General features: G+C 41.4%; 1 protein-coding gene across 1 annotated transcript in view; it reads right to left on the bottom strand.

Moving 5' to 3' along the window:
• Nucleotides 1-10,908, bottom strand: part of TANC1 (tetratricopeptide repeat, ankyrin repeat and coiled-coil containing 1) — a 53,661-nt gene extending 42,753 nt beyond the window's left edge. Inside the window, exons 1-2 of the mRNA XM_009885465.1 lie at nt 10,761-10,908; nt 1,381-1,482 (exon numbers count right to left, since the gene is read on the bottom strand). Coding sequence (XP_009883767.1) covers nt 1,381-1,482; nt 10,761-10,860 — 202 coding nt within the window. The 5' untranslated portion in view covers nt 10,861-10,908. The remainder of the gene's footprint in view (nt 1-1,380; nt 1,483-10,760) is intronic.
• Between the last annotated feature and the right edge of the window lie 4,941 nt (nt 10,909-15,849).

The following is a 15,849-nucleotide window of genomic DNA, read 5'->3' as shown; positions in this document are numbered from 1 at the left end:
TCTGATTCTCACTTAATCCCAAAAGGAGGAAATGTATGAAATGGTGTCTTTTTCTGGAAGCAAAAGTTTTTGTATCTCAGAATATTTTGCAAACTGACAGGTCTTAGAATATTTGGCTGGAAAATATAATTTCTCTGAAAATTTTTCATTTCGAGGATTACAATTAATCTTTAAAATTACAATCCTGGAAATTACAGAGTTTGTTAAATCAACATCTTCATTCTTCTATCAAGGTTACAAAACCCTATTATTATTATATTCAAATTTTAATCTTTGACAAGTCTGAGAAAATGTTAGGCATAGTGCCAAGTTGAGTTCAGCAACAGGGATGAAAGGCAAGAGTCTAAGGTGTTCAACCCAGCGACCACTGCTTAACCCTTAAACACTGGAGTTTAGTTTTGACCTTCAGCAGTCGCACTGTCTGGGAGTACAACTCTGAAGAGGAGGATCATCACGAGATGGTCACTTTTAGATAAGGGAGACGAGGACTACACACTGTCCCAGTTGGACATCAAACACAACACTACGACGGCTGTGAAGATGGAGGCACAAGAGGGACCAGGGTAACCACAACGTATCCGATGGGGCATACAGAAGAAGATGGTGAGAACAATTACAGCAAGTTCTATTTTCAATAGTAAGAATCCTAAACAAGGGTTTTTTTTAAAAAAAGAAAACATGGGCTTTTAAAACTGTAGTTTCCTTTAAAATTGAAGTAAAAGGAAAAAAAATTGTTCAGCTGGAACCTCATCAGTTACATGCAACGACTTTAACGAGGTCAGTTACACTGAAAGCTTCATCTAAAAATATAGGGCTGATGAAATGCATGTTACAGTCATATACCAACATAGGGGTCGTTTGCACTGACCATGGCATTCACTGTCAAAGCCACACTCTATTATGCACCAGTCAAACCAACGGACACAAAACTTTCCAAGAATACCAATTAACTCAAAGGAGGTAGCTTTTCCCAGCTTTGCCAACACAGGAGTCTACTGCTACTGCCTTCTTATTTAGCAAGCTTTTACAAAATTTCTAAAATGAACTATTGTACCCAGTGCAGAGCTACACACTTGGAATCAATTTACATTCAAAACAAGTTCAGAAAAATTCCAGTAGGTCTTTGGCCTACGTAGTGATCAACAACACCCGGACGTCATTTGGCCTGCAGTACATGCGCAGCTCCAAGAATTGAGATAATTACAAAGATCACGTAAGCGTAATGGCAAGCATCTCCCTCTTACCACGAGCATGTTAAATCTGCAAAACATTCTTACAAAGAAAGAATCAGATTTCCTTATTATGCAGGCTCCTCTGTATCACTCGGTCTGACATGAGCAGCTGTTGTACCAAATCAAGTGCCACCGAACAGACTCTTACCATGTTGGCCGGGTTCTCCTTGCTCTGATCTCTGTCTCGGGGGCAGCGCTGCCTCACCGGGCACTCTAGGACTTTCCACGTACTTGGGCTTCCGGATCGGACCTGCAATGGGAATGAGCTGAGTGGATTAATTTCTTCCAGATGGGCTGCAAGTTTTGTATGTACAGTGTCTATCCACGATGCAAAACAAGTAGAGGAATTATTTCCTACATACACAGCTGCTACCGTAAGAACTAGCGAGCTGCTGCACCCCCCTCTCGTGAGAAAGAAACACTCTCTTTGGGCTTTTTGGAATGCAAAGCCTGCTGGAAAACAAAACCAATCTGCGCGCTGTGATAAACCTGAAAAACTTTCCTGTATACATAAAGTGTGTGACTTCTTCGTGTTCAAACTCGGACAACTTTCCACGGGCCTCCTCGGCTCAGAGCTTTGTTTTCCATTGTAACAGGAAGACAATTTTGTTATCAGCATCTTCGAAGCTAGGAGACAAAGACTACAGGCCGACAGCTTGCAGCATCGACACACTAAATAATTCAAACCCAAGAAGCTTTATATTACAGAGTACTTTCTCCAAATACTGGCACGTGCCCCGCTCACAAGGAGTGGTGAAGGGGAGTTGACAAAACAAAAGAAAACATTCGGGGCTGTTAGTGGTTTGTGGTCTCACTAAACAGCAGCAGTCCCAGTTCACGAACACACTAAGGTCAAACACATCACCATCAGTATTAAGAAGAATTGTGTATTCACACACACGCGTACTTTTCAAAAATTAAACCGGTTCACTCCTTACTCTGCCTTTAGCTTCGTCCTTTGGTTCCAGGGCGTTTATGATCCTACTCTTTGCTAAATATGGTTTAGGAGCAACCAGAGGAAACGTTAACTACACATCAGAAGGGCGGCGATGCTGCCCTCTAAAGGTTCACCAGACAAAGCATAGTGCTGCTGCGGCCTCAGCAAACGTCTGCTGGCACTACAAACACAGCGCGACATTCTGAGCCCAACTCAGCGACTGACAGCGCCGGCAGGGAGACTGCTGCGCCGATGCACAACAGAGCATAGGACCGAAACTCCACCGTGTATTTATCCACATCCTGAAAAATACGTAGACAGAATTTTATATTAATAAAGGCATTTGCAACACTAAGAGTTTTGGAAAAGCATAAACAGGGAAACTGGCCAAGTTACACACTGGAAAGCTACGATATTCAAATGGCGTGGGGAAGGGAAACACCATCATCACTGGGACTGAAAAGTCAAACCCAAATTTTTGTCCGAAATTTTCATCAAGACAATCCCACTTTCGTGGAACGTGTGTAACACCGTCACCTGAAACTTCCAAAGTTTTTGTGAGCCTGAGGTGTGGTAAGCGACTCCAATGTTTCATCCGGAAGAACCTAAATATTAGCCGGAAGTCTCTAGAAACACTGGTACTGAAACAAAAGTATTTCTGTGGATTTCCCCAGCTTTGGCAATAGACAGTGATTTTCCCTTCTTACTTGAACACAACCTCTTGTTCTCTTACAGAGCTACAATCTCGGGTTCTCTCTATCGTGTAACACCGCCGTAAGAGAAAGTACACCCCACATGCTGCAGCCAAATGACTTCTAAATACGTACAGCAGGCACAGTGACAAACCACGAGGGAAAACCATTCTACTGACCGCATTCCACTTTCGTATCTTGTATATTACTCTTATTTTATTCGTAACAACAATAAAATCAGAGCGAGCATGCCGAATTGGGCATATTTCATGAAGAATGTTTCTTGTGATACTCCAGCTAAAAGATTTATATAACAAGCTCAGCTCTTGCATTTCCTAAGGAAACCGAGCTAAAAAAAACCAAGGGGCTTGGTTATCAAGCTAGTAAACAAGATCTTTCCTTCCCACAAAAGTTCACAAACTTATCAAGTAGTCTCATGAAAAAAGAATTCCAGTAGACAAAAGCAAAAGGCTACTGCTAAATTCCTAAATTGTAAAGGTGATTTTTCACTATTTCTGAAGCCAACATTTGTCAATCATGACCATGCCTCAGTGTCCACGGCTACTTACTCTTTTAGTATATGTGGACCGCTATAACCGCATCCACAGACGCTACTGCAGCGTTTGACAAGTGACGACTTCTAATTAGTTTTACAATGAGATTCAAGAAAGCAAGGATATAGCCAGCACCTTTCCTTAAGTTAAATATACACGAGGTAACCAAAGGCAGAGTTTTCAAAACAAAGGAGGTGAATGTCCCATTAAACAACAAAACCGGCAAAAACACATGCTAAGTAACAACAAAAAACAAGTTTTAAAAACAACCCCCAAACCCCAAACCAACAAAACAAGCCCAAACTGAGCTTCAGTCCCTGGGGACGGGCGCCTCCCCGTGCCACTGCCCTGCCAAGCGCTGCTTTGCCGCTGCAGCCTTGGGGGTCTCGCTTCCTCCTCGCGCCCCGGGGAGACGGGAAGCACTTCCCTCCCTCGAAAGCGCTTGCAGCGCTTGGATTAAACAGAACTGGCTTGCCAGTTTCTCTCGGTACGTGGCGTGTAAACTGCACACTGCAAACAAGCTCCAGGAGCCGACTCCCCTCCTCTCCTCCTCATTGCCAGTGTACCACTGAGGACTGCGCTTCGGGCTTTCAGCTCTTCCGCCTTTTTCTGGTCTGCGACCTCCCTCACCAGCAGAGCAAACCCTGTTCAGAGAGCTCCGGAGAGAGACTGCAGGACCAATGCCACCTGTACCACTTTGCACTTCATAAGGTGGTTTTCTTGTCTTCAATTTGGGTCTTCAGATAGAATCCTTCTGCTTGGCTTAAGATTCAAGGGCACGCCAAAGTTCTCCGAGACATCCCACGCTTTTATTATTGAGAAACCACAGTATACTTGGGCTATGGCACACACAGTCATACAAAGTGCCCCATCCTCAGTCTCGGATGCCACATTAAGTCTCTGATAACTACATTGATTTCTTGCTCTTTTCATGAATTCTTGAAGGCTGATGACCGCTTTTAAAGACAAGTTGCAGCTCTCTCCATTTCGGCCTGGGGCTCCCCAAGGTCCCGCACTGCGGGAGCGGGCTGGCAAAGCCCGACCTGTGGCACCGCAGCCCATGTACCGCACTCGCCGTGCCCCGGGTGTGAGCGGGGTGTACGACAGCGCTGGGGCACCGCGACGGCACCCACCCGCCCTTTCAGAGTTCCACCCAGACCTGAGCATGGGAGTATGGCGATAACCTCATTTCTTAGCCGGGAAATACTGGGCAGGGAATGCAAGTCATGTATGAACGTATGTTTGTATCTCTACTGTATCTCTACCCAGAGACTATGAGATGACAGCATTTTTGAAACTGAGCTCAGCTACCAACCACCACCAGAGGGTGCTCTTTCAACGCTATTTCGTAACAAAAATAAGGGGCCTTGGCCCTGGTGAAAGTAGCTAAAAATACATTCATTCCTTTGAAACAAAACCCGCATTCTTTAAGGAGACAATAATCCAAATCTGTCATTTGTAAGCAGAAATATAATTAGATGTATCACAGTCGAACATCAAAAAGCAATCATCCTAAAAGAACCAGAGCAATGTGCAGCAGTCATGTAAAATAGATCAGAATGGAAATACCTTCAGGATGTATTTTTCGCACGCACACTTTAGGCTGTGGAGGAGACAGACCCTTTGTTGAATTTTCTTCCTCACAAACTAACGTGGAAGTGACTTGCAGTACTTGCAGATCTGATACACAACATTGCAATGACCAGGAAAAGTCATGGTTAGTTTATTTTCATGCACTGATCCAGAATGGGACACATGAATTAGTCCATGGGCGCAAAAGGAGCCATTCAAGTGTGAACCACACCTGCACAATGGAAGCTCTTTTCCAAAAGCGTAGGACGGCTCAATCAGGTCTGATAAAAGCTTCATCTGGGACAGTATTTTATCAGCAGCAAACAGCACAGAAGAATCTTAAATCAGGGAAAACACACCTCCCTGGTACGCTTTTCCTGACTTGCAGTAAGCGCCTTATCGTTTCCCAAGTCAGAAGTGGTCACCTTCTATTTAAGAGTTCTATGTGGATTTTCCTTCTCCTTAACAATCTGCACCATCCGCAGGTCACCCCAACACCGCATGAAATAGTAATCATACAGTCTCCCTTTCCCACCAATTGTCTTTCTTCCACGCAGAAAAGTATCAGCCAAATCTATTTAATTTCTGCTTCAGAGCCATTCCACACCTTTCATCATTCCTGCAGCCCTTCTCTCAGCTCCTTCCTAGCGCTACCGTACATTTTTAAAGTTGGTACGATCAGAGCTACACCAGTATCTTCCAGAGGCAGATGAACTACAGATCTATACAATTCCCTAACAATACTTGATTTTTTGTTTCTGATCTATTTTTAATGGGTTTTTTTTTGCCTGCAGAAAAGCTGATTTTCCACAAGGTTATTGTAATTACGCATCTCCTTCCTAATCCTCTGAACTGGCTTTCCCGCCACCAGCGTTAATGACTCTGTACCTGTACCGATGGTGGGGACCGCCCCTGCGCAGCGGCAGGACCTGGTGCTGGGACAGCTTACTGCGCGCGAGAGGAACTGCTTCCCGGTGATAGCAAGATCCGTGCGCAAACTGCAGCCTGAGGTGAAACCAGTTCTCTAGCCTAGTCTAGTCTCAAGGCTCAGGTATGCCGATTAATTTGCTTATTAATGAAAAGTTTTAATGAAAAGTTTAATTTAAAAACCAACTAAAAGTTCTACTACACATTGATGGAAGACTCTTCTAGCAGTCACCTTTGGCATTCACTGATGTCTTTAAAAGTACAGCTGCTTCCTTTCTCTTTTCAAGCGTGATGGTATCAATAATCTAAGTCAGTACACATTTACTTCGAGGGCAGCAGCAGTATCTTTCATTCACACCTTAAACTCCAACCAATTTTTTGGAACTTCCTTTATCAATCTGTATTTTCATTCTTTTAGTTGACGCTCCTAAAGCGGAGTACAATTAACTATTACTCCGTTAAGAACTTGAATATTGGTTTAGTTGCACACCTGAAGATTACCAATCCAAGTGACGTTCATTCTAGCTTTATGGCAGAAGAAACTTAACTTGCGGTGACAGTTTTTCATTTACTGCTCCCCTGCCCAGTTGTCCTGCTGACAGCTTCTTGCCTGTTCTGTTTCTGCTCTTTTACCCACCTCCTCCTCAATGAACTATTTCATTACGGATGCTGCTGACTCCAAATAAACCGGTCGCTTAAGTTCTGCCCATAATTTTAGGCTCCTCGGTAATTTAAGATGTAGTTTCTCTCTTCCCTCCTTTTATAGGTAGAGTTGAGGACGGAACTGGGGCCAGAAACACTGGTACTCTTCCAAGCTCTTCTCACAAAGAGAAAGCTCCCACACCTCCTATGCAAATAATTAAAACGCACTGTTACTCACAGGGATTGTGCAAAGGGGATTGCGCAGCTTTCCGTGTCCCAGCAAAGAAGTTCAGCTTGCTCTCCCGAGTTTTGCCTGCCCACGTGCTGTGGGGTTCCAGTGCCTGACCTACTTGCAGGTGGATGGGAAAAACGCGGCTGCGACCACACAGGCGCTGCAGCGAAGGTGCCTCTCTCGGCGCGTTCACTGTCACCGCTCCTGCCCACTGCGGTAGGAACGGCAAAACAGCCAGCAACGCCAACACACCGGTCTCCAGCACGCGAGGACTGAGCGGCGCAGTCTCAAGCCCAAACCCCGACCTAGAGGGGACCAGAGAGGTCAGGACAGCGGTCTCAAAGAGACACCAAAACCGAAACGCCCCGTGCTGGTCCAGGGGGTGCCCAGAGGGGCAATTTCCAAATCTGTTCTGAACAGATACCTCTCACTTGCAAAGCATTACGGTATCTAAGTGCTTCTCTCGGTGAGATGAGTCCAAACCTGAGGACTGATAATTACATTATTCACAGAACAAGCAATGGAACAAAATCCTCCCAGTCTAAAGGGACAGAAGGAGAAGACCACGCTCCCCACAGCCCCTCTGTGGCTAATCCATCCTGGCAAAAGTGTTCTGCTCCCCGAGTCACCTGGAGCAGGAAACTACAAAGAGGTATACAACATTCACAGGGAAACCCGTTTCAAGCATAACATCGTTTTCCTACCATTGCATTTGTAATTAAAAAAAAATATAGATAAACAAAAAAAACCCTGAAGCAACCTAGAAGGTAAAATAACCTTCAAAATGAGCAAATGTTCACACGAGTACGAATACGCCTGACAGGAAGGGGAAAAAAAAGTACATTTCCATTATTTTAAATTATAAATTAACAGTTTCTGTTTGGATTTATACATTGCTTGAATGCAAATTTACAAACTGGCCTTATATTTTGGTGGTGGTTGTTGTTGTTCTTCATATGGTACTACTGCTAAAGGATATAGTAAATCACCAAAATTTACTGAGATGTAAAAAATGTTTGCAATACCTTTTGCCTAACAAGATACAGTCAAAGAATTTGTTCTTTCAAGCACCACCCACCTATGAGCGTGGAACTTTCCAAAAAGATAGGAAATTAAGTATAAAACATACTTCCCCATTAACTAAATCACTTCAGATGGAACTAAAATGCTGTTTTTTCAGCAGTTTTATGAAACTGATAACCAGCTTGCGAGTAGATGAACCAGTTACAGAAGGAAAAAGTCTGCTGAAGACCTACTCAAAATGCTGACACATTTTAAAGAAATGACGGTGGACAGAAATACTTGCTGCTCAGGCGGTAGTGAAGCCAAGCAAAGAGGTGAAATCAGAACAAAAAACAAAACCAAAAATACCCCCCTGAAGCCACAGATTAACACCCACTTGGAAATACGCAGAAAGGGCAATGCAAGGAAAAGCAGTAAGAGCAACTTGTCACTTAATTTACACTGAAGATCTTTCTGTTCCAGAACTAGAGTCTAACTCTGTGAGAGAGTCTGAATGTCAATACCAGTTACACAAAAATGTAAAGCATTTTACAGTTCATTTCTTACTGCAGAATGTTCTTCCATGCAGCATTTTAAAATTATTTAACCAGGAAATTTATTTTTATTCACTGATCACGTAAGCATAATTAAGTAGGTATTTTTAAATCAGCAAATATAGACGCGGGACTAGATAAATGTAAGCTAGAGTACAGATAGATCTGTTAGAAAAGTGGCATTGTACTGAGTATGAAGCCTTCAAATACAGACATTTCACGAACGTTAGTGCAAATAACTACTGGTTAACTACAACTTTTATTTTTGAATTTGTAAGTCTGAAGCACACTGTCAGGATAATCTGACTTTTTAATTTACTAACCAAAATTTTTAACTAAAACTACTCAGACTCAATAAAAAGTTATGAAAAACTCTTCATTAAAACCTGGATAGCATTCAGTGAATATATTCTTTAATCATTAGCACTGAGTATACATACAGCATATTGCTTCAGTCTCGCAGACACTAAATAGAATTTTATTCCAAGGAAATAAGTTATGCAAGGGTATCACCTTATATATATGGCCAACACCATGCCGGGGTTATACGAACAGAACTACAGAACAGAAACACAGGTAGAACAAATGATTACACGTCGAGGGACAATCTTTCCTTCTGCTCTGTTACACAGTTTCAAAGACTTTAAAAAATATTAATGATATGATTTACACTGAAAAATACATCTCTAAGTAATTGCTTTGTCTTCACCTGTAAACTGAGAGGACTGAAATTAGAATTTTGTTCTACCGCTGTTTAGATAATTTCATCGCTATGTCTTAACTTCAGAACACTACTCTAACCTTCCACGCAGTCCTTGCTTCTTTCATCCACCGTACCCTGAAAAATTCTGTAACTTGATATTTGTAAGCTACTAAACCAGAGTGCTTTAAAATCAGTACCTGAGTATACTCTTCTATTACTCCCGCCGCACATACTAGACAGATAATTTATAGTAAATCATCTCCCATCAGCTACAGCGTGTTGAAAGTCAAAGGAAGAGCACAGAATGCTTCCATCAGCATCCTATCACCTGGTTAGGCATTTGTACAAAATAATGATACAGAAATGCCAATGCAATCACAGCACTTCATAATCTTAAGAAATCTTTTTCTTTGGCTATATATCACAGTGGAATGACTTTGAAGCCATCGTGAATGTGGCTTTTCATTCAAAACTGTTACACGTTTTCTGCAAGAGGAACAGTTAGCAGTGTATACTCTGTTGATAAAAACGTGTGTCACTAAACTAAATCACGGAGCGGGGAGGTTGGTGAGATATTATCTCTAATATACCCAAAATGCAGTTAAATTTCCCCCACAGTGATAAAAAAAGGAGTTAGATCCTGACCCTCACTTAAGTCTTTGGCAGAAATCACATCTCCTTCTCCATTACCAGGACTTCAGCCTACCTTTTGAAGTTGTTTAGCACACAAATCACTTGCAGCAAGACACAAACCAACAAAATACCATTCTGTGGCTCAACATTTTTAGGTGAACTGTCAAAGCCAACCCAAAATTACGTAAACATGAAGTGAGATTACTATTTTCAAATTTTGAAAGGAAAACATAAATATTGACAGGCAACTTAAACCAAGAATACTGCTAACAAACCGTATTTGCTATCCTGTGGCAATTCTTTGAGCGACATTTTTTCTTTAATTTTATGTAAAATGGGCCATTAACCAAGACATTTCTCAGTGCTGACAAAACCCGACTTTCGACACTCTTTGTTCCTAGACCTTATGAACTTTACCACAAAGAACCTCAAAACTGTTGAGTGTCTCCACAAGTAACAGGAATATGGACAATCTCACTTGACGCTCCAGCTTTGACCTGAACGAACCCAAGCGATGCTAGCGCGTTGGAATGATTTATATGTGCAGAATGCTGATAAAAAGGGGACCAGATGGAGCACCTTATTTAGCAAGGCTCACACAGAAGTATGCGGTCATTACTAAGGACACGACCGCTGAAAATTAACAAGTTTCTCATCACAACTTCAGCAGCAACTTATCTATTAATATATTTATGCATGTAGTAAAATAAATTAACTGTAAAAGCCACAAACAACATTCACTCTTACACAGTCACTAACATACCCATAAACAAAGGTTTTTGCAGCTGCCTTCTACCTAACTGATATACTAAACATAAATAACCAGTTTTAAACATATTCAGACATTTCAATATAGGTATCTGCAATACCGATTAGAGTAATTCTTTGCCATATGACATAATATATTCTATTTAACCACCAATACCTTTCTCCCTGAGAACATGCAAAAAGCATTCAGTGTTCTTGTTCTTATTGCAAAAAGATTAACATGATTTTACTGCACTGCTTATATATAAAGTGTTATCAAAAACTGAGTTAAAGCACCACGAAGATTTTAGTTGCTCATCAGTTTCATTTTACCTGGAGACTTTTTGTTTGATCTCGACTGCATCAAATAGGACTGGCGCGGCAGCAGAGGCGAAGATGGCAGCGACATTGAGACTCCTTTAGCCAAGTTCATTCTATAAGTGGCCTCGGAGACTGGCTGATGGCCAACGGGAAAATCTGCATTGTGGCCAGATGTTGCTATAACCTGCACGGCATTCTCTGGGCAGGAGTCACCTGCTAAAAATAAAATTTTGTCATCTGTTATGTGCTATACCAAAATAAGCAGCATAGAGTTGCATCAAAATACAAGCATTTAACACAGGAAAAGATATTTGCCAGCAACAATTCAGCGTTACTTGTTTTACTGTGCACCCTCCGCTGCAGAATCCAGACAACCACTAGACAAATTTAAATACACAGGGAAGCTAGACTTTATCTTACTGTAATAGAGACAGCACAGGGGAAGCAAAACCTCACTTTCAAGAAAGTGAGAACTTTTCAGATTTCACCCTTAGAGGTGAAACCAGTTTTCCTACGAAGAGAAAAGTATTTTTACAGCTGAAAGGGTATCTTAGGATCACCGTGATATCCTGAAAGTCAAGACCATCTGAAAATATTGTTTGCTGAACTAGTTAAAGGAGGAATTTAGTTGGGTTACCCCTTACACTCAATTAAAAGGTGGATCACTAAAAGGTACATTCATAGCCGGCCAGTCTAAGCTTTATTTCTCCGTTTTAAAACGGAGAGGTCCACTTATGTGCAATTTGGCAGCAACGGTGATTTTTTTACCTAAGGACAAAACAAACTATTGGCTCACAGCAAACTAAGTGGCACATCAAAACAGGGAAATACACTCAAAACACAGAACTTTCTTGCTGGTGCAGGAAACGCAGTTTCAGCTAAATCAATAATATATTTTCAAAACAACAGAAAAATGTACTGCTCGCAGGAATGATTCAAAGACAGCAGGAACACAGGTTGAAAGCGCTAGGTTTGCCCTAGTCAGGTGACAGAAACACAGCTGAAAAACAAAGGTTAACAACTAACTACAGCTTTTTTTAATATCCAAATTAGGGTCTTGCTCAATAATTTACAGGAACTACTGTTGAAATTGAATTGTTATGACCAAAGATAAAAAATACCAAAAGAAAACTGATGGAAAGAGGAAGGAGAATGCCAGACTGTTTTTTCGACAAGTCCATGCGCAACAAGCAGCATGGCTGAAGCACTGGAACCCAAAGTACAACGCGAAGAAGAGACAAACAAAGCAGAAGCAGTATCTGTTCAAATGTGAATCCCTCATTCCAGGTTTATCTTCTTACAGACAGTAAGGGAACACTTCAGATAAACGTGGCTCTATAAGGTCCCCATTTGTTGTTCATTCTGTTGCCGTTCAACTGTTGCCTTCAGTTTTTAGCAGCTGTTCTCCTACCACATTCCACCACAGGCAGCGTTAACAGCACACAATGAACTTCCACACTCTGTCAGAAGGAAAAAACAAACCTAACCCTTTGAGAAAAGAAAAAAAAAATAAATTTGCCAATTTAACTACCGCTCTCTTTTTAGAGGTGTGCACGGAAGATAGGAAAACCAAACATGCCTCAACGTTAAAATCTAATTCCCTATTTCCAAAGATGCATATATTTTTATTTGGAGTTTTTTCCTAGACATAAAGAACCACAAGGGCTATAAATGATACGTGACCTTGAAGAATGCAATCCTAGATTCAAACTTTTCTTAACATTTTGTAACTGTAAAACTTACTCTCTTATTCCTCTGAAACCAACTAAACTACCACCTTCCAGAAGTCCTCCTGTCTGTTGAAACAAAATTCATAGTAACAGGCAGTGATTTTAAGGAAACAACTCTAGTTTCATCACGCCAAGATGGAAATTAAAAACTAAGTAACTGTAACTTTACACTCTTTTTTGAAGTCCACGCTAACTATTATAGGAGTAGAACTATTGGTTTATAATCCTGGGAACTAGAAAAGCAGCTTGATTGTTTTAGAAAGCTAGCTGTAACACACCGTTCTTAAAAAAAAAAAAAAAAAGTACAGCTTAAGTATATATTTAAAATAAAAAGACTAAATATTTTAGACACTATAATCACATATATGAGATTTTTCTGAAACACCAAGATATCTAAATTACTGAGTTCCCATTCGCTTTCAGTAGAAAACAAGAGGCTAAGGATTTTCTTTCGCTGTTCTTTTAGAAATTAAACTTTTGCAATAGCTGTTTTTAAATATAGATTTAACATTAAGTATATTATTATTTATTATTCAATACAGTATATGTGAGTTTGCTTCATAAATTGTTGAAGAACACACAGAGAAACCTGTTGTGATATTCCATGTTTTCCTTTGATCATCAGCAAAAAGCAAGTAGCACGGTAAGGCAGCTAACTACAATTAGAAAATACTGGCATTCTTGTTAAGAGTTTTTTACTAGATACGTTGCCAAGGTTGTAATTTGGAATTTGTGTAAGTATTCCCACTGGAATGCTAGCGAGAGGGTGCAAGAGACAAGAGAACAACAAACAAACTTACCTCCTCCCCCTTCAGGGTTAGTAAGTCCATCTACAATTCCCTAATTTCTATTTTTCCTTTTACTATGACACAAGCAATCAGTGTTTATTCATTGTCTTCTTAGTAGACTTGTGAATTAATTTTAATTTATTCTTCTCTATTGTATATGAAACATTGCATGATGGAAGAGCTACTTGGGGCTAAGTACACCGCTGGCGTAACTCTAATCAATAAGTTTAGGTTATCTCATCGTGACAGTATATTGAAAGATATTTTACTCTCTCTCTCTATATATATATATATGTGCCACTCTATCTTAGCCATTCTTATTACAGCAGTACTCTAATTTTTCTGACTATTACATTTGCCTGACAGCACCGCAGATACTGCGGGGAGAGGTACAAAGAGTGGGCTTTCGTGACTCGCATGCTAAGAGCAGTATGAGTTAAAAAACAAAACCCCAAAATGCACACCATGGAAATTTTTCTTTTCAATCACTTATTTTCCTATTTTCACAACAAGCTTTTGCTTATTGTCACTCACATACCCATGCTGTTAAGATACAATAGCTCTTCAGAGCAAAACGCACCTTGAGAAAACCCAGCCATACCGGCTTCAGCGTACGAGGACAACATAACCTCAGTGATGCTGGAACATGATTAAGCAGTAACGTATTCTACTGAAGCAGAAAAAAGCATGTTGTAAAAGAAAAATGGTTAGGATACTATGGAATAGCAGACAGCTATTAGACACAAATCACTCCAAGAAAGCAGAAACTGCTCAGTTGCTCCTCCAGGACCTTTCTGAAAAACTGTGAACTAAATGCGACACTAGCTAACAGTCCAGTCCCCCATTTGTGACCTCAAAAAACACCAACAGGCATAGAAGGGGAACCACCAGAACTCATACACCACAACCCTCCAAACACTGTCCCAGCCACAGGCACAAACCAGGTCTTCGACCAGGAGGACAACTCCCCGTAGACCCCCCGACCCAAGGACAACAGCAACACGGAGTACATGGAGACCTGTGGCGCTTGAACGCTAAACCCTCAGGTGGACTCGAGGGGCTGTCCAGTGATCTGCAGATGGTAACCAAGCGCTACTTTCGGCTGAAGAAGCGCCCAAGCCCACAGCCTGCCAGAGGCTGGTAAGGGTAAGCAGGAGAGCTGCGTGCTTGGTCTTCTCTCTTCCCTGCGCACCTCCTCAGGGTCGTTCCTCCCACCGGCCTTCTCCCTAACAGAGGGATCATACTCACCCCTGCACGGCAGCAAGAGGCAAAGAAAAGGGGTGCGGGGACAGAAGTACGTACGTGTGTAGGAGGAGATTAGGAAACACCTTGGCTCTCGCTGATGCTGGGGCGAGGCTCACCTTTCCTCCCCACGCACGACGGAGCCCCAGCAGGAGCAACAGCAGCTTCGTGCCGAGTTCGGACTGCGAGATACCGAGTTCCCACAGAGACAACCCAGCTCAACTGAGTATTAAAGCGCTTGCCTCAGGCACACACGATTTTGTCATGGGTCTATAGCGCAGTGTGAGTTACAGGATGAAACTGGAGGCAGGTGACCTCTGTCTCTTGGTCCTATGGGCTCTCTAAATGGACCTACAGAATTTGATCCTCACAGTACAGCACGAAGGGAGGTTCTAGATCCACACAAGTGATGTTATTCATGTCTGGCCACAGTCAAATTACACATGTGACAATGTGGGACGGCAAGCTTCATTCTGTATGCTTACATCATCCTTTCCTACGTCTCTGAATCTATCCTGCGCATGTCATTTGTCCTAGCCCTGCATTTGCTATTTTGTATAAATTGGGCTGATGACCAAATCTACACATTGCATCCAACTTACAGCAAAAATCCCATAGGACACTTGGATCTACATATATGACAAGACAGACACAAGCTGTGGGATCCAGAAGGTAATACATTATGCTTCCCACACAACCACTTGGTATTAGGGAAACAATACTAGAAAAATTCACGAGTAATAGCTGTCAAAACACAATTTGTTACAATGCTGGAATATAACCAGATGCCACACACTGATGCACACAGAATTATTTGTTACTAACTTTAAGGTTAGTAGTTCCAAATATCTTAGCTACCAGAACAATACTTTAAATTTACATTACACTTCTTTGTCTCTACCCCAATGTAAACCAGACAAACATAATTTCTGGAATAGAGGGAAGATGAGCTCTCACAAGTTTTTTAATAATGTCAAACTAAAACCTAAGGAAAGGTCCCGTGAAATCCCACTTTCTTATTTTTAAAACCTCAGAGTTGTACGTTTTCCACTGCCAAGAAGCCTCCGGACAAAAAAGTTTCATAAGCATCAATCAACACCAGAGTTCTTATGCAGTGGTCAAAGTAACCATGGAAACAACTTAATAGCTTTAAAAACCACACACAAAAAGCTTTGAGAATGGAAATCAAATCCCAGTTTAGCTGCACCTAGGGATGCAACTGAAAGGCATAATCTGATTAAGAAACTACTATTTTTTTTTCTTTAAGATACAAAAAGATACAAGGATGGCTGACTAAATTAATGGTTTTTTAGCACCTAAAATCCTAAAAGAGAACTTGAA

Source organism: Charadrius vociferus, unplaced genomic scaffold, assembly GCF_000708025.1.
Source record: "Charadrius vociferus isolate BGI_N301 unplaced genomic scaffold, ASM70802v2 scaffold404, whole genome shotgun sequence".
Lineage (NCBI taxonomy): Eukaryota > Metazoa > Chordata > Aves > Charadriiformes > Charadriidae > Charadrius > Charadrius vociferus.
Note: the sequence above shows the minus strand (reverse complement) of the source record. Positions and strands in the feature narration are given on the sequence as shown.